This window comes from Lonchura striata, chromosome 29, assembly GCF_050655825.1.
Source record: "Lonchura striata isolate lonStrDom1 chromosome 29, ASM5065582v1, whole genome shotgun sequence".
NCBI lineage: Eukaryota > Metazoa > Chordata > Aves > Passeriformes > Estrildidae > Lonchura > Lonchura striata.
Window position 1 is genome coordinate 1,433,954 of NC_140731.1, and position 18,119 is coordinate 1,452,072.

General features: G+C 62.6%; 1 protein-coding gene across 2 annotated transcripts; it reads left to right on the forward strand.

Annotated features, from left to right (window-relative positions):
- Positions 1–3,474: 3,474 nt before the first annotated feature.
- On the forward strand, positions 3,475–16,395 carry ZNF385A (zinc finger protein 385A). Of its 2 annotated transcripts, XM_085562823.1 has the most exons (9): positions 3,475–3,577; positions 5,147–5,264; positions 7,397–7,492; positions 8,950–9,103; positions 10,433–10,603; positions 12,411–12,425; positions 12,515–12,574; positions 13,692–13,784; positions 14,692–16,395. In XM_085562823.1, the coding sequence occupies exons 2-9, from the start codon at positions 5,151–5,153 to the stop codon at positions 14,955–14,957; spliced, it is 969 nt and encodes a 322-aa protein (XP_085418949.1). In that variant the 5' UTR covers positions 3,475–3,577; positions 5,147–5,150; the 3' UTR covers positions 14,958–16,395. The 2 variants fall into 2 exon arrangements, with proteins under 2 accessions (XP_085418949.1, XP_085418948.1); XM_085562822.1 differs by having other exon boundaries at positions 12,411–12,574.
- The last annotated feature ends 1,724 nt before the right edge of the window (positions 16,396–18,119 follow it).

An 18,119-nucleotide genomic window follows, 5' to 3' on the forward strand; every position in this document is an offset into this window, starting at 1 on the left:
GAGGGGACGTGGGGACAGCTGGGGACAATCGGGGACAGGGGGACACATGCGGGGACAGGGGGACACTGGGGACACTGAGGGCATTGGGGACACTGGGGACATTGGGGACACTGGGGGGACTGGGGACACTGGGGGGACTGGGGACACTGGGGGGACTGGGGGCATTGGGGACATTGGGGGATATTTGGGACACTGGGACATTGGGGACACTGGGGGCATTGGGGACACTGGAGGACACTGGGGACATTGGGGACACCCAAGGGACACCCAGGGGACACTGGGGACATTGGGGACACTGGGGGCACTGGGGGCACTGGGGACATTGGGGACACTGGGGGCACTGGGGGCACTGGGGGCATTGGGGACACTGGGGACATTGGGGACACCCAAGGGACACCCAGGGGACACTGGGGACATCGGGAGGTGCAGGGGGTGGCCAGGGCTGTCCCTGCTGCACACTCGGGGACAGGGGGACACTCATGGGGATGTCGGACAGACGTGGGGACACCGGGACACAAGGACAAGAAGGACATGGGGACATGAGGATAGGGGGACACACGGACAGGGGGACACACACAGTGACACACATGGGGGGACACACACACGGACAGGTGACAGGGGACACGGTGGCACGCACAAGGACAGGGCACAGGGACACGGTGACACACATGGGGACAAACACGGGGACAGAGACACAGGGACAGGGGACAGGGACACGGGGACACATGTAGGGACACGCAAGGGGACAGGGACATGGGGACACGTGGGGACAGGGGACAGGGACACAGGGACACGGTGACACACTCGGGGACACGGGCACAGGGACAGGGACACAGGGACACACACAGAGACACGGTGACACACACAGGGATGCACACGGGGACACAGGGACAGGGACATAGGGACACACACGGTGACACACTCGGGGACACGGTGACACACATGGTAACACACATGGTGACACACACGGTGACACACACGGTGACACGGTGACACACATGGTAACACACATGGTGACACACACGGTGACACGGTGACACACATGGTAACACACATAGTGACACACACAGTGACACACTCGGGGACACGGTGACACACATGGTAACACACATGGTGACACACATGGTGACACACACGGTGACACACACGGTGACACACTCGGGGACACGGTGACACCCCTCACCGGGCGGTCACAGCCCGCTGCCCCCGGACACTGCCGGGGCTCAATTACGACTCATTAGCAGCCGGGACTCGTCCACTATCAATAATTAATCGATAATTTATCCATAATTAATGGTAATTGATCAATAATTCACCGATCACTCATCAATAATTCACCGATTATTGACCCCCCTGGCCCCAAACACCGCTGAGCTGCTGGGGGGGGGCAGCACCCGCAGCACCCCCAGAGACCCCAAAATCCAGAAACCCAAAAATCCAGAAACCCAAAATCCAGAAACCCAAAACCCAGAAACCCAAAATCCAGAGAGATACCCCAAAATCCAGAAACCCAAAAATCCAGAGAGATACCCCAAAATCCAGAAACCCAAAACCCAGAAACCCAAAAATCCAGAAACCCAAAAATCCAGAGAGATACCCCAAAATCGAGAAACCCAAAATCCAGAAACCCAAAATCCAGAGAGATACCCCAAAATCCAGACACCCAAAATCCAGACACCCAAAATCCAGAAACCCAAAGTCCAGACACCCAAAATCCAGAGACCCCAAAATCCAGAGAGATACCCCAAAATCCAGAAACCCAAAACCCAGAAACGCAAAAATCCAGAAACCCAAAATCCAGAAACCCAAAAATCCAGAGAGATACCCCAAAACCCAGAAACCCAAAACCCAGAAACCCAAAATCCAGAGAGATACCCCAAAATCCAGAAACCCAAAACCCAGAAACCCAAAAATCCAGAAACCCAAAATCCAGAAACCCAAAAATCCAGAGAGATACCCCAAAATCCAGAAACCCAAAATCCAGAAACCCAAAATCCAGAGACCCCAAAACCCAGAGACCCAAAATCCAGGGACCCGGTGCGTTTTGTGGGGTCTCTCTGAATTTTGGGGTCCGTGCATTTTGGGGTCTCAGGATTTTGGGCTCTCTGGATTTTGGGGTTTCTAAATTTTGGATTCCCTGAATTTTGGGGTTTCTGTATTTTGGGCTCTCCGGATTTTGGACTCTCCGGATTTTGGGCTCTCTGGATTTTGGGGTTTCTGGATTTTGGGTCTCTCCAGATTTTGGGGTTTCTGGATTTTGGGATTTCTGTATTTCGGGCTCTCCGGATTTTGGGCTCTCTGGATTTTGGGGGTTCTGGATTTTTGGGTTTCTGGATTTTGGGTCTCTCCAGATTTTGGGGTCTCTGGATTTTGGGGTTTCTGGATTTTGGGGTTTCTGGATTTTGAGGTTTCTGGATTTTGAGGTTTCTGTATTTTGGGGTTTCCGGATTTGGGTCTCTCCGGATTTTGGGGTTTCTGGATTTTGGGATCTCTGGATTTTGGGGTCTCTGGATTTTGAGGTTTCTGTATTTTGGGTCTCTCCGGATTTTGGGCTCTCTGGATTTTGGGCTCTCTGGATTTTGAGGTTTCTGGATTCTGAGTCTCTCCGGATTTTGGGGTTTCTGTATTTTGGGGTTTCCGGATTTGGGTCTCTCCGGATTTTGGGGTCGCTCCCGCCGTGTCCCCCCTCCCCTCCCCTCCCCCTCAATTCCCACGCTCGCTGGGTGTGTCCGCCCCTCCCCCTCCCTCCCTCCCCTCCCCCGCCCGCGCGTGTCGCGACACGTGCGCGACCCCGCCCGGCGCGCGCACGCGCGGGTGGGGGAGGGGACGGACACGCGGGGACGCGCGCGGGTGGGGGAGGGGAACGGGGAGGGGTCCCGGAGCGGGGGGGGGAGGGGGGGAGGGGACACCGAGGTGACAGCTCGGGGGGGGGGGCGGGGAGGGGACACGCGTGGGGCGCGACACGCGCGGGAGGCCCCGCCCCCTCCCCGCCCCTCCCCCTCCCCAAATCCGCCCCCTCCCCCCCCCCGTGCCCCAATTCCGCGCGCCGCCATTGGCCCAACCGGGGGGGGGAGGGGACACGGGGGGACACGGGGAGGGGGAGGGGGGACACGGCGGGGGGAACCGGGACAGCCCCGGTACCGAGAGCGGGGGGGAACCGGGACAGCCCCGGTACCGAGAGCGGGGGGGAGAACCGGGACAGCCCCGGTACCGAGAGCGGGGGGGAACCGGGACAGCCCCGGTACCGAGAGCCGGGGGGAACCGGGACAGCCCCGGTACCGAGAGCCGGGGGGAACAGCCCCGGTTCCGACAGCGCCGGGCCGGGGGGAGAACCGGGACAGCCCCGGTACCGAGAGCGCCGGGCCGGGGGTGAACCGGGACAGCCCCGGTACCGAGAGCGCCGGGCCGGGGGGAGAACCGGGACAGCCCCGGTACCGAGAGCCGGGGGGAACCGGGACAGCCCCGGTACCGACAGCGCCGGGCCGGGGGGAGAACCGGGACAGCCCCGGTACCGAGAGCCGGGGGGGAACCGGGACAGCCCCGGTACCGAGAGCGCCGGGCCGGGACAGCCCCGCAGGTAACGGGAGAGACCCAAAACCGGGGGGAGATGGGGAGATTTGGGGTTTGGGATGTGGGGTTCGGGATCTTCGGGATTTGGGGTTTGGGATTTTCGGGATTTGGGGTTTTTGGGGTTTGGGATGTGGGGTTCGGGATCTTCGGGATTTGGGGTTTGGGGTTTTGGGATTTGGGGTTTTGGGATTTGGGGTTTTTGGGGTTTGGGATCTTCTGGATTTGGTGTTTGGGGTTTGGGATCTTCGGGGTTTGGGGGTTTTGGGATTTGGGGTTTTTGGGGTTTGGGGGTTTTGGGATTTGGGGCTTCGGGTTTAGGATTTGGGGTTTTTGGGGTTGGGGGATTTGGCATCTTCAGGATTTGGGGTTTGGGATGTGGAGTTTTTGGGATCTTCGGGGTTTGGGGTTTTTGGGATTTGGGATGTGGGGTTCGGGATTTTCAGGATTTGGGGTTTGGGATTTTCGGGATTTGGGGTTTAGGGTTTGGGTTTTTTGGGGTTGGGGGATTTGGCATCTTCAGGATTTGAGATTTGGGATTTGGGATGTGGAGTTTTTGGGATCTTCGGGGTTTGGGGTTTTCAGGGTCTGAGGTTTGGGATCTTCGGGGTTCGGATTTGGGGTTTAGGGGTTGGGATTTGGATTTGGGGATTTTGGATTTTCTGGATTTGGGGTTTGGGATTTTCGGGATTTCCCATTTCGGATTTTGGACCTTCGGGATTCGGGGTTTGAGCTTTGGGCTTTTTGAGGTCTGGGGTCTTTTGGGTTCGGCATTTTTGGGGTTTGGGGGCCCAGGCCCGCGGTCATGGGGGGGTCGCGGGGAGCTCGCGGGGCCCCCCCGGTGCGGGACGGAGCGGGGACCCCCGGGAGGGAACCGGGGGCGGCGGGAGAGGGCCCGGGAGGGAACCGGGAGGGTCCCGGGGGGTCTCGGGGGTTCCGGAGGGTCCCGGGGGGATCCCGGGAGGGTCTCGGGAGGGTCTCGGGGGGGTCCCGGGAGGGTCTCGGGGGTCCCGGGAGGGTCTCGGGAGGGTCTCGGGGGGGTCCCGGGAGGGTCTCGGGGGTCCCGGGAGGGTCTCGGGGGTCCCGGGGGGGTCCCGGGAGGGTCTCGGGGGTCCCGGGGGGGGTCCCGGGAGGGTCTCGGGGGTCCCGGGGGGTCTCGGGGGTTCCGGGAGGGTCTCGGGGGTCCCGGGGGGGTCCCGGGAGGGTCTCGGGGGTCCCGGGGGGGGTCCCGGGAGGGTCTCGGGGGTCCCGGGGGGTCTCGGGGGTTCCGGGAGGGTCTCGGGGGTCCCGGGAGCGTCCCGGGAGGGTCCCGGGGGGATCCCGGGAGGGTCCCGGGAGGGTCCCGGGGGATCCCGGGAGGGTCCCGGGAGGGTCTCGGGGTCCCGGGAGCGTCCCGGGAGGGTCCCGGGGGTCCCGCGGGTCACTCAGCGCTCCCTCCGCATCCCCCGTTGCGGGCCGGGGACCCCGCGGGAGAACCGGGACCGGAGGTGGGGGGGCTCCCGGGGCTCCCGGGGGTCCCGGGGGTCCCGGGCTCCATGCCGGGGGTCCCGCGGCCCCCCTGACCCCCTCCCCGCCGCAGGGCGATGCTGCGGGCCCCGGCGCCGCTGGGGCCGCCCCCCGGCCGCCTCCTCCTGCCCGACGCCGCCGCCGCCGCCGCCGCCGCCGCCGCGCTCCGGCTGCTGCCGCCGCTGCCCGCGGTGAGCGGGGCGGGCTCGGGGGGCTCGGGGGGCTCCGGGGGGCTCCGGGGGGATGGGGGGGTCCCGGGAGCCGGGAAGGGTCCGGCGGTCCCGGGAGCGGGAGCGGCGGGGCTGAGCCCGGCCGGGGGCTCGGGGGATCCCCGGTACCGGAGCGGTCCCGGTGATGTGCGGAGGGGGGCCCGGGGGGGTCTGGGGTCTCCACCGGGGGCTCCGGGGGGCTCCGGGGGTTTTTAGGGGGTCCCGGTCCCGGAGGGTTCGGGGGTCCCCGGTGCTCGGGGTGTGGGGGGATCACGGAGGGGTCCCGGGGGGTTCCGGGGGTGTTTTGGGGGGTCCTGGGCCCGGGGGGGGGTCTCGGGGTGTGGGGGGGGGGGAGCCGGTGAGAGGGGGGCGGGGCGGCCCCGCCCCCTCCCGGCCGCCGTACCGGGACCCCCGAACCCCCCCCGGGATCCCCAAAACCCTCCCGGGCCAGGGAACGCGCGACCCCCGGGACCCCCGGGGATAACGGGAGGGGACGGGGGTACCCCCGGGATCCCCCCCGGCACCTCCAAAATCCTCCAGGACCCCCCAGGACCCCCAAAACCTTCTCGGGACCCCCAAAGCCCTCCCGGGACCCCCAAAGCCCCCCCAGGACCCTCAAACAGCCCCGGGACCCCCAAAACTCCTCCGGAACCCCCCCAGGAACCCCCCGGGACCCCCAAAACCTTCCCGGGACCCCCAAAACCCCCCCCAGGACCCTCAAACACCCACGGGACCCCCAAAACTCCCCCGGAACCCCCCCGGGACCCTCAAAACCTTCCCGGGACCCCCCAAACCCCCCCAGGACCCTCAAACACACCCGGGATCCCCAAAACTCCCCCGGAACCCCCCCAGGAACCCCCCGGGACCCCCAAAACCCCCCCCAGGACCCTCAAACAGCCCCGGGATCCCCAAAACCCACCCTGGAGCCCCGGGATCCCCCCCGAACCGCCCCCGGGACCCCCAAAATCACCCGGGGGGGACCCCAGAGCCCCCCAAACCCCCCCCCCCGGGTTGGGGGCGGTCCCGGTCCCTCCCGGTCCCTCCCGGTCCCTCCCGGTCCCGCGGGTTTGGGCCGGGCCGGTTCCGGAGCCGCTGCGGAATTGGGGCGGGGGCGGATCCTGACCCCTCCCCAAAACCGGGGGGGGATTTTGGGGGTGCCAGGGTCATTTTTTTAGGGGGTTTGGGGTTTATTTTGGGGTTTTTTTCAGGATATTTTGGGGGATATTTTCGGGGATGTTTGGGGTTTGTTTTGGGGGGATATTTTCGGGGTTTTTTTGGGATATTTTGGGAATTTTAGGGGTGTTTTGGGGGGATATTTTGGGGTTTGGGGGGTGTTTTGGGGTGCTGGAAGAATTTTGGGGTGCAAGGAAGATTTTTTGGGGGGTTTGGATGATATTTTGGAGTTTTTAGGGTGCTGAACCCCCCACCCAAATGGATCCAGTGCCCAAGGGGGTGCTGGGGGCAGTTCTGGGGGTGTTTGGGGGTTTTATGGGATATGGGGAGTTTTGGGGGGGATATTTTGGGGTTTTGGTGGGATTTTTGGGGGGTTTTTGTGGATATTTTGGGGTTATTTTGGGTTTTTTGGGGCTATTTTGGGGTGCTGGCCCCCCGTGCCCCCCAGATGGAGCCGCTGCCCAAGGGGGTGCTGGGGGCAGGTTTTGGGGTGTTTTGGGGTTTGTGGGGGTTTCTGGGATATGTGGGGTTTGGGGGATATTTTGGGGATATTTTGGGGATATTTTGGGGATATTTTGGGGTTGTTTTGGGAGTTTTGGGGTGCTGACCCCCCCGTGCCCCCCAGATGGAGCCGCTGCCCAAGGCCGTGCTGGGGGAAGTTTTTGGGGTGTTTGGGGGTTTGTGGGGGTTTCTGGGATATGTGGGGTTTGGGGGATATTTTGGGGATATTTTGGGGGTTTTGGGGATTTTTTGGGGTGCTGACCCCCCCGTGCCCCCCAGATGGAGCCGCTGCCCAAGGCCGTGCTGGGGGCAGGTTTTGGGGTGTTTTGGGGTTTGTGGGGGTTTCTGGGATATGTGGGGTTTGGGGGGATATTTTGGGGATATTTTGGGGATATTTTGGGGATTTTTTGGGGTGCTGACCCCCCCGTGCCCCCCCCCAGATGGAGCCGCTGCCCAAGGCCGTGCTGGGGGCTCTGGCCAAGCCGCGGCGCCCGGTGATCGCCTGCAGCGTCTGCCAGATCCGCTTCAACTCCGAGGTGACAGAGGGACAGAGGGACAGAGGGACAGGGGACAGGGGACAGAGGGACAGGGGACAGAGGGACAGAGGGACAGAGGGACAGGGGACAGAGGGACAGGGGGACAGAGGGACAGAGGGACAGAGGGACAGGGGACAGAGGGACAGGGGGACAGAGGGACAGAGGGACAGGGGACAGGGGACAGAGGGACAGAGGGACAGGGGACAGAGGGACAGAGGGACAGAGGACAGAGACAGAGGGACAGAGGGACAGGGGACAGAGGGACAGAGGGACAGGGGACAGGGGACAGAGGGACAGAGGGACAGAGGGGCAGAGGGACAGGGGACAGAGGGACAGAGGGACAGGGGGACAGGGGACAGAGGGACAGAGGACAGAGACAGAGGGACAGAGGGACAGGGGACAGGGGACAGAGGGACAGAGGGACAGGGGACAGGGGACAGAGGGACAGAGGACAGAGACAGAGGGACAGGGGGACAGAGGGACAGAGGGTGACAATGGCCTGGGGGTGACAGTGTCCCCATGCTGTCCCCATGTCCCTGCTGTGTGCCAGTGTGTCACTGTCACTGTGTCAGTGTGTCAGTGTGTCAGTGTGTGACTGTCCCTGTCACTGTGTCACTGTCAGTGTCACTGTGTCACTGTCACACTGTCACTGTCACTGTGTCACTGTCACTGTGTCACTGTCACTGTGTCAATGTCACTGTCACACTGTCACTCACACTGTCCCTGTCCCCAGAGCCAGGCCGCCGCTCACTACCAGGGCAATCGCCACGCTCTGTGTCACTGTGTCACTGTCACTGTGTCACTGTCACTGTCACTGTGTCAGTGTCACTGTCACTGTCACTGTGTCACTGTCACTGTCACTGTGTCACTGTGTCACTGTCACTGTGTCACTGTCACTGTCACTGTGTCAGTGTCACTGTCACTGTGTCAGTGTCACTGTCACTGTCACTGTGTCACTGTCACTGTGTCAGTGTCACTGTCACTGTCACACTGTCACTGTGTCACTGTCACTGTCCCTGTCCCCAGAGCCAGGCCGCCGCTCACTACCAGGGCAATCGCCACGCTCTGTGTCACTGTGTCACTGTCACTGTGTCACTGTCACTGTCACTGTGTCAGTGTCACTGTCACTGTCACTGTGTCACTGTCACTGTCACTGTGTCACTGTCACTGTCCCTGTCCCCAGAGCCAGGCCGCCGCTCACTACCAGGGCAATCGCCACGCTCTGTGTCACTGTGTCACTGTCACAGTGTCACTGTGTCACTGTCACTGTCACTGTGTCACTGTCACTGTCACTGTCACACTGTCACTCATAGTGTCACTCACACTGTCCCTGTCCCCAGAGCCAGGCCGCTGCTCACTACCAGGGCAATCGCCACGCTCTGTGTCACTGTGTCACTGTCACTGTCACTGTGTCACTGTCACTGTCACTGTGTCACTGTCACTGTCCCTGTCCCCAGAGCCAGGCCGCCGCTCACTACCAGGGCAATCGCCACGCTCGCCGCCTCAAGGGCCTCGAGGCCGCCCGGGCCCGCCGGGGGGGCGACCCCGGGGACCCCCCCGAGCCCCCCCCGGCCACGGCGCCCCCGGCCGGGGACCCCCCCGAGAGCGCAGGTGGGTGCTGGGCCCCGAAACCCCCAAAAACCCCCCAAAAACCCCACAAAAACCCCACAAAAACCCCACAACCCCCCAAAAACCCCCACAAAAACCCCACAACCCCCCAAAAACCCCCCCCAAAACCCCACAACCCCCCAAAAACCCCCACAACCCCCCCAAAACCCCCCCAAAAACCCCACAACCCCCCAAAAACCCCCCCAAAAACCCCCACAACCCCACAAAACCCCACAACCCCCCAAAAATCCCACAACCCCCCCAAAATCTCACACCCCCCCCCCAAAAACCCCACAAACCCCTATAACCCCTAAATCCCCCCCAAACCCCCCAAAACCCCACAACCCCCCCAAATCCCCTATAACCCTAAATCCCCCCAAAACCCCCCGAATTCCCTTATAACCCCTTGGAAATCCCCTGTAACCCATCCAAAACCCCCATAACCCCCCCAAAATCCCCCCAAACCCCCCAAACCCCCATCCCCCCCCAGGACAGCAGCCCCCCAATTTCCCCCAATTCCCCCAATTTCCTCCAATTTCCCCCAATTCCTCCAATTTCCCCCGATTTCCCCCAATTTCCCCCAAACCCTCCAATTTCCCCAAACCCCCCCAAACCCCCCTAACCCCCATCCCCCCCCAGGACAGCAGCCCCCCAATTTCCCCCAATTTCCCCAATTTCCCCCAATTTCCCCAATTCCCCCAATTTCCCCCAATTTCCCCCGATTTCCCCCAATTTCCCCCAATTTCCCCAACCCCCCCAAACCCCCATTTCCCCCCAGGGCAGCAGCCCCCCAATTCCCCCAATTCCCCCAATTTCCCCCAATTTCCCCAATTTCCCCCAATTTCCCCCAATTCCCCCAATTTCCCCCATTTCCCCCAATTCCCCCAATTTCCCCAATTCCCCCAATTTCCCCCAATTCCCCAATTTCCCCCAATTCCCCCAATTCCCCCGATTTCCCCAATTCCCCCAATTTTCCCCCAATTCCCCCAATTTCCCCAATTTCCCCAATTTCCCCAATTCCCCCAATTTCCCCAAACCCCCCAATTCCCCCGATTTCCCCAATTTCCCCTGATTTCCCCCAATTTCCCCAATTCCCCCCAATTTCCCCAATTTCCCCCAATTCCCCCAATTTCCCCAACCCCCCAAACCCCCAAACCCCATCCCCCCCCAGGGCAGCAGCCCCCCAATTTCCCCCAATTCCCCCAATTCCCCCAATTCCCCCAATTTCCCTCAATTCCCCCAATTCCCCCGATTTCCCCCAATTTCCCCCAATTCCCCCAATTCCCCCAAGCCCCCCAAACCCCCCCAAACCCCCAAACCCCATTTCCCCAGGGCAGCCCCCCGCCCCCGCCGCCCCCGGCGCCCCCGGGCCCCCCTCGCCGCCCGCGCGGCCGCAGGAGGAGGAGGAGGAGGAGGAGCGGGCGAAGGCCAAGCGGCTCCTGTACTGCGGCCTCTGCAAGGTGGCCGTCAACTCCCTGTCCCAGCTGGAGGCGCACAACAGAGGTGGGACACCACTGGGGACACGGGACAGGGACAGGGACAGGGGACACTGGGGACATTGGGGAGACGGGGGGACACTGGGGACAGGGGACACGGGACAGGGACAAGGACAGGGGACAGTGGGGACACTGGGGGGACACTGCGGACACTGGGGGGACACTGGGGGGACTGGGGACAGGGGACACTGGGGACAGTGGGGGGACTGGGGGAATTGGGGACAGGGGACATGGGACACGGGGACAGGGACAGGGGACAGGGAACACTGGGGACATTTGGGGACACTGGGGGGACACTGGGGACGTGGGGACAGGGGACACTGGGGGGACTGGGGACAGGGACAGGGACAGGGGACAGGGGACACTGGGGACATTGGGGGACACTGGGGGACACTGGGGACAGAGGACACGGTACACTGGGGACACCGGGGACACGGGGACACTGGGGGGACTGGGGGAACTGGGGACAGGGGACATGGGACACGGGACAGGGACAGGGGCAGGGATGGGACAGGCGACACTGGGGACATCAGGACAATGGGGACAGGGGACAGGGACATGGGACAGCAGGGACATTGGGAGGACTGGGGGCACTGGGGACAGGGGACACAGGGGGACATGGGGACACTGGGGACAGGGGACATGGGACAGAGGACATGGGACAGGGGCAGGGGACACTGGGGACACTGGGGGGACTGGGGGGACTGGGGGACACCAGGGACAGTGGGGACACTGGGGGGTTGGGGACACTGGGGGCACTGGGGACATTGGGGACACAGGGACAGCAGGGCTGGAGACACGGGCTGGGGACACAGGGACAGAGGGGACATTGGGAGGACTGGGGGACACCAGGGACACTGGGGACAGTGGGACACTGGGGACACTGGGACATTGGGGACACTGGGGACAGTGGGGACAGGGGGTTCGGGACACTGGGGGGACTGGGGGACACTAGGGACAGAGAGGACACGGGACAGCGGGGACAGAGCGGGGACTGGGGACATTGGGGGGACTGGGGACATTGGGGGGACTGGGGACATTGGGGGGTTGGGGACATTGGGGTGCCTTGGGGAGGGGTCTCAGGGGAATCCCGGTGGGTTTGGGGGGTCCCGGGGCTGTCCTTGGGGTCCCGGGGGGAGTTCCCGGGGCCGTTTCTGGGGCTCGGGGCCGATTTTGGGGCTTGGGGCCGTCTCCGGGTGCTCAGGGCTGATTTTGGGGTTCCTGGCGGTGTTTTTGGGGTTCTGGCGGTGTTTTTGGGGTTCCCGGGCCGTCTCCAGGTGCTCAGGGCTGTTTCTGGGGTTCCTGGTGGTGTTTTGGGGTTCCTGGCGGTGTTTTTGGGGTTCCTGGCGGTGTTTTTGGGGCTCAGGTCGGTGTTTTTGGGGCTCGGGGCGGTGTTTTTGGGTTCCCGGGCCGTCTCTGGGTGCTCAGGGCTGTTTCTGGGGTTCCTGGCAGTGTTTTTGGGGTTCCTGGCGGTGTTTTTGGAGCTCAGGTCGGTGTTTTTGGGGTTCCTGGCGGTGTTTTTGGGGTTCCTGGCGGTGTTTTTGGGGTTCCTGGTGGTGTTTTGGGGTTCCTGGCGGTGTTTTTGGGGTTCCTGGCGGTGTTTTTGGGGCTCGGGGCTGTTTTTGGGTTCCCGGGCCGTCTCTGGGTGCTCAGGGCTGTTTCTGGGGTTCCTGGCAGATGTTTTTGGGGCTCAGGTCGGTGTTTTTGGGGTTCCTGGCGGTGTTTTTGGGGCTCGGGGCGGTGTTTTTGGGTTCCCGGGCCGTCTCTGGGTGCTCAGGGCTGATTCTGGGGCCCGGCCGATTTTTGGGGGGCAGGCACGAAGCACAGGACGCTGCTGGAGGCGCGCTCGGGGCTGGGCCCCATCCGCGCCTTCCCCCGGGGAGGGGGCGCGGGGACCCCCCCGGCCGAGGGGCCCGAGCGCTGCTTCCACTGCCGCGTGTGCAACGTGCGCCTCAACTCCGAGCTGCAGCTCAAGCAGGTGGGACCCAAATCCCCAAACTGAGCCCAAATCCTGTAAACGGAGCCCAAAAACCCCAAACTGAGCCCAAAAACCCCAAACTGAGCCCAAATCCTGTAAACTGAGCCCAAATCCTGTAAACTGAGCCCAAAAAACCCAAACTGAGCTCAAATCCCTTAAACTGAGCCCAAAAACCCCAAACTGAGCCCAAATCCTGTAAACTGAGCCCAAATCCTGTAAAGTGAGCCAAAAAACCCCAAACTGAGCCCAAATCCTGTAAACTGAGCCCAAATCCCTTAAACTGAGCCCAAAAACCCAAACTGAGCCCAAATCCTGTAAACTGAGCCCAAAAACCCCAAACTGAGCCCAAATCCTGTAAACTGAGCCCAAATCCTGTAAACTGAGCCAAAAAACCCCAAACTGAGCCCAAAAACCCCAAACTGAGCCCAAATCCTGTAAACTGAGCCCAAATCCTGTAAGCTGAGCCCAGATCCTTTAAACTGAGCCCAAATCCTGTAAACTGAGCCCAAATCCTGTAAACTGAGCCCAAAAACCCCAAACTGAGCCGAAATCCTGTAAACTGAGCCCAAATCCTGTAAACTGAGCCCAAAAACCCCAAACTGAGCCCAAATCCTGTAAACTGAGCCCAAATCCCCTAAAGCGACCCCAAATACTTTAAACTGACCCCACATCCTTTAAACTGAGCCCAAATCCTGTAAACTGAGCCCAGATCCTTTAAACTGATCCCAAAAACCCCAAACTGAGCCCAAATCCATTAAACTGACTCCAGATCCTTTAAACTGAGCCCAAATCCCTTAAACTGAGCCCAAATCATTTAAACTGAGCCCAAATCCCCTAAAGCGACCCCAGATCCCTTAAACTGAGCCCAAATCCCTTAAACTGACCACAAATCCTTTAAACTGAGCCCAAAAACCCTCAACTGACCCCAAAAACCCTCAACTGACCCCAAATCTCCCTGGGATTCCCCCAAACCCCACCAGGGACACCCCAAACCCCCATAGTCCCCCTGTCCTATTCAGGGGGGGGTCCCGGATTTTGGGGTGCCGCTGACCCCCCTGCCCCAGTCTGGGGGGGGTTCCCGGTTTTTGGGGTGCCGCTGACCCCCCCTGCCCCCCAGCACATCTCCAGCCGCCGGCACCGGGACGGGGTGGCCGGGAAGCCGAACCCGCTCCTGGGGCGCCACAAAAAACCCCGCAGCCCCCCCGAGCTGGTGAGGGCCGGGGGGTCCTGGGGGGGCTGGGGGGTCCTGGGTGGGGGTTTGGGGGTCCCTGGGGGGGTTTGGGGGTCCCTGAGGGGGTTTGGGGGGTCCCTGAGGGGGTTTGGGGGGGCTGGGGGTGTCTATATGGGGTCTGGGGGGGTCTATAGGGTGCTCTGGGGGGTTTGGGGGGGTCCCTGGGGGGGTTTGGGGGGGTTTCGGGGGTGCTGGGGGGTGTCCATAGGGGGGTTTGGGGTATCATGGGAGGGTCTGGGGGTACCAAGGGGGGGTTTGGCGGTATCAATGGGGGGATTTTGGGGATGCCGTGGGGGGTTTGGGGGTTCTGGGGGTGCCGGGGGGGGGGTTGGGGGTACCAAGGGGGGGTTTGCGGGGGTCTGGGGGTATCAATGGGCGGATTTTGGGGATGCCATGGGGGGGTCTGGGGGTACCAAGGGGAGGTTTGGGGGACTCTGGGGGTGCCGGGGGCGGATTTTGGGGATGCCGTGGGGGGTTTGGGGGTGCCGGGGGGGTTCTGGGGGTGCCGTGGGGGGGGGTTGGGGGTCTGGGGGTATCAATGGGGGGATTTTGGGGATGCCATGGGGGGGTCTGGGGGTACCAAGGGGAGGTTTGGGGGGCTCTGGGGGTGCCGGGGGTGGATTTTGGGGATGCCGGGGGGGGTTTGGGGGTTCTGGGGGTGCCGGGGGGGGGGTTGGGGGTACCAAGGCGGGGTTTGCGGGGGTCTGGGGATATCAATGGGGGGATTTTGGGGATGCCGTGGGGGGGTCTGTGGGTACCATGGGGGGGTTTGGGGTTTCTGGGGGTGCCGGGGGGGGTCTGTGGGTACCATGGGGGGTTTGGGGTTTCTGGGGGTGCCGGGGGGGGTCTGCGGGGGTCTCCCCCCATGTCCCCCATGTCCCCCCAGGCGCCGCTGCCGTTCCCCAAGGAGCTGCCGAAGGCGCTGGCGGGGGGGGGGCTCCTGCCGCCCCCCCTGGCCCTCGCCGCCGCCGCCGCCGCCATCGCCGCCCCCCCCCTGGCCCTGCGCCCCCCGGGACCCCCGGGACCCCCGGGACCGCCCCTGCTGCCCGGGCCCCCCCTGGCCCCCGCCCTGCTGCGGCCGGCGCCCGGCCCCCTGCGCCCCGCGCACGCCCCCCTGCTCTTCTCCCCTTATTGAGGGGATGGGGACAGTGACAGTGACACCGTGACAGGGACACCGTGACAGTGACACTGACACTGACACCGTGACAGTGACACTGACACCGTGACAGTGACAGTGACACACTGACAGGGACAGCCCCCACCCCCTGTGCCCCGCGCACGCCCCCCTGCTCTTCTCCCCGTACTGAGGGGATGGGGACAGTGACAGTGACACCGTGACACTGACACCGTGACAGTGACACTGACACCGTGACAGTGACAGTGACACAGTGACAGGGACAGCCCCACCCCCTGCGCCCCGCGCACACCCCCCTGCTCTTCTCCCCGTACTGAGGGGATGGGGACAGTGACACTGTGACAGTGACACTGTGACAGTGACAGTGACAGTGACAGTGACAGTGACACACCGTGACAGTGACACACTGACAGGGACAGCCCCGGCCCCCTGCGCCCCGCGCACGCCCCCCTGCTCTTCTCCCCGTACTGAGGGGATGGGGACAGTGACACTGTGACAGTCACAGTGACACTGACACCGTGACAGTCACAGTGACACACTGACAGGGACAGCCCCACCCCCTGCGCCCCGCGCACACCCCCCTGCTCTTCTCCCCTTATTGAGGGGATGGGGACAGTGACAGTGACACCGTGACAGTGACACAGTGACAGTGACACTGACACTGACACCGTGACAGTGACACTGACACCGTGACAGTGACACACTGACAGGGACAGCCCCGGCCCCCTGCGCCCCGTGCACGCCCCCCTGCTCTTCTCCCCGTACTGAGGGGACAGTGACACTGTGACAGTCACAGTGACAGTGACACCGTGACAGTGACACTGACACTGACACCGTGACAGTGACACTGACACCGTGACAGTGACAGTGACACACTGACAGGGACAGCCCCCACCCCCTGTGCCCCGCGCACGCCCCCCTGCTCTTCTCCCTGTACTGAGGGGATGGGGACAGTGACACTGTGACAGTGACAGTGACACTGACACCGTGACAGTGACAGTGACACCGTGACAGTCACAGTGACACACTGACAGGGACAGCCCCCACCCCCTGCGCCCCACGCACGCCCCCCTGCTCTTCTCCCCGTACTGAGGGGATGGGGACAGTGACAGTGACACCGTGACAGTGACACCGTGACAGTGACAGTGACACCGTGACAGTGACACTGACACCGTGACAGTCACAGTGACACACTGACAGGGACAGCCCCCACCCCCTGTGCCCCGCGCACGCCCCCCTGCTCTTCTCCCCGTACTGAGGGGATGGGGACAGTGACACTGTGACAGTCACACAGGGACAGTGACACCGTGACAGTGACACTGACACCGTGACAGTGACAGGGACAGTGACACACTGACAGTGACAGGGACACGGGGACAGTGACACAATGACTGACAGTGACAGTGACAGGGACAGGGGGAACAATCCCCCCGAGGACAAGGCCCCCCCCCAAACCTGCAACGATTCCTTGGGACAATCCTGGAACAGCCCCCGGGACACGGAACACCGGGAACACCCAAGGGACACCCGGGAACACCCAAGGGACACCCGGGAACACCCAGGGGACACCCGGACAGAAGCCAGCACCTGGCAACCTTCAGTGAGCAACTGCCCGGTGACGGTCACTCGGTGACGGTCACTGTGACGGTCACTCTGTGAGGGTCACTCACTGATGGTCAGTGAGGGTCACTCATTGGTCACTCTGTGGTCACTCAGTGACAGTCACTCACCGATGGTCAGTGAGGGTCACTCAGTGACAGTCACTCACCGATGGTCAGTGAGGGTCACTCAGTTATCACTCATTGGTCACTCAGTGACAGTCACTCACCGATGGTCAGTGGTCACTCTGTGGTCACTCAGTGACGTTCACTCACCGATGGTCACTGGTCACTCAGTGGTCAATCACTGGTCACTCAGTGGTCACTCACTGGTCACTCAGTGACAGTCACTCACCGATGGTCAGTGAGGGTCACTCTGTGGTCACTCAGTGACAGTCACTCACCGATGGTCAGTGGTCACTCAGTGGTCACTCATTGATCACTCTGTGGTCACTCAGTGACGGTCACTCACCGATGGTCAGTGAGGGTCACTCTGTGGTCACTCTGTGAGGGTCACTCACCGATGGTCAGTGAGCGTCACTCTGTGGTCACTCAGTGACAGTCACTCACCGATGGTCAGTGGTCACTCAGTGGTCACTCAGTGACAGTCACTCACCGATAGTCACTGGTCACTCACTGGTCACTCATTGGTCACTCAGTGGTCACTCAGTGACAGTCACTCACCGATGGTCAGTGGTCACTCAGTGGTCACTCATTGGTCACTCAGTGGTCACTCAGTGACAGTCACTCACCGATGGTCAGTGGTCACTCAGTGGTCACTCAGTGACAGTCACTCACCGATAGTCACTGGTCACTCACTGGTCACTCACTGGTCACTCTGTCACTCACCTGACCTGTCGGTCCCCTGGCCACGCCCACCATCCCCTCCCTGCCCGGCAACAGCCGTGACCATGGCAACCGGATCTCCAAGGCAACCGGATCTCCATGGCAACCGGATCTCCATGGCAACGGGGATCTCCATGGCAACGGGGATCTCCATGGCAACCGGATCTCCATGGCAACCAGATCTCCATGGCAACCGGGATCTCCATGGCAACCGGATCTCCATGGCAACCGGCCCTGGCCCCGCCCCCCGGCTGTTCCCTCTACCCCCCTCCCCCCGGGCTCAGCGATTTTCCTGTTGTTTTTAACTGGAATTTGGGAATTTTGGCAGGAAAACAACGAGCCCCTCCCCCCCCGGGACCCCCCCGGCCCCACTGCACAAACCCCGGGGGCCGGGACCCCCCCCCGGGTGGGGGAAGGGTCCGGGGGGGTCCCCCAAAAACCCCCCCGGCACCTCAGGGATCTGCTCAGCGATCAGCGACGGCTCGAGGGATGGACCCCCCCAAACCCGGGACCCCCCCCCAAACCCGGGACCCCCCCCCAAACCCGGGACCCCCCCAAACCCGGGACCCCCAAGCCATGACCTCTTGCACTGAGGGCAGCGAGCCCCGCACACCCCCGGGGGGTCCCCAAAAATCGCCCCCCCCCCCCATTCCGGGCCCAGCCCATTGCAATAATTTGGGGAGGGGGGTCCGGGGCACCCCCCCTTGTAAATAACGCCCCCCCCTCACCCACACA

Excerpts from the sequence above, each read along its gene's own strand:
- ZNF385A (XM_085562822.1), top strand. The coding sequence starts at position 5,151 with ATGCTGCGGGCCCCGGCGCCGCTGGGGCCGCCCCCCGGCCGCCTCCTC. Across the intron at positions 12,575-13,691 it reads CCGAGCTGCAGCTCAAGCAG|CACATCTCCAGCCGCCGGCA; the intron begins GTGGGACCCAAA and ends CCTGCCCCCCAG. Across the intron at positions 13,785-14,691 it reads CCCGCAGCCCCCCCGAGCTG|GCGCCGCTGCCGTTCCCCAA; the intron begins GTGAGGGCCGGG and ends ATGTCCCCCCAG.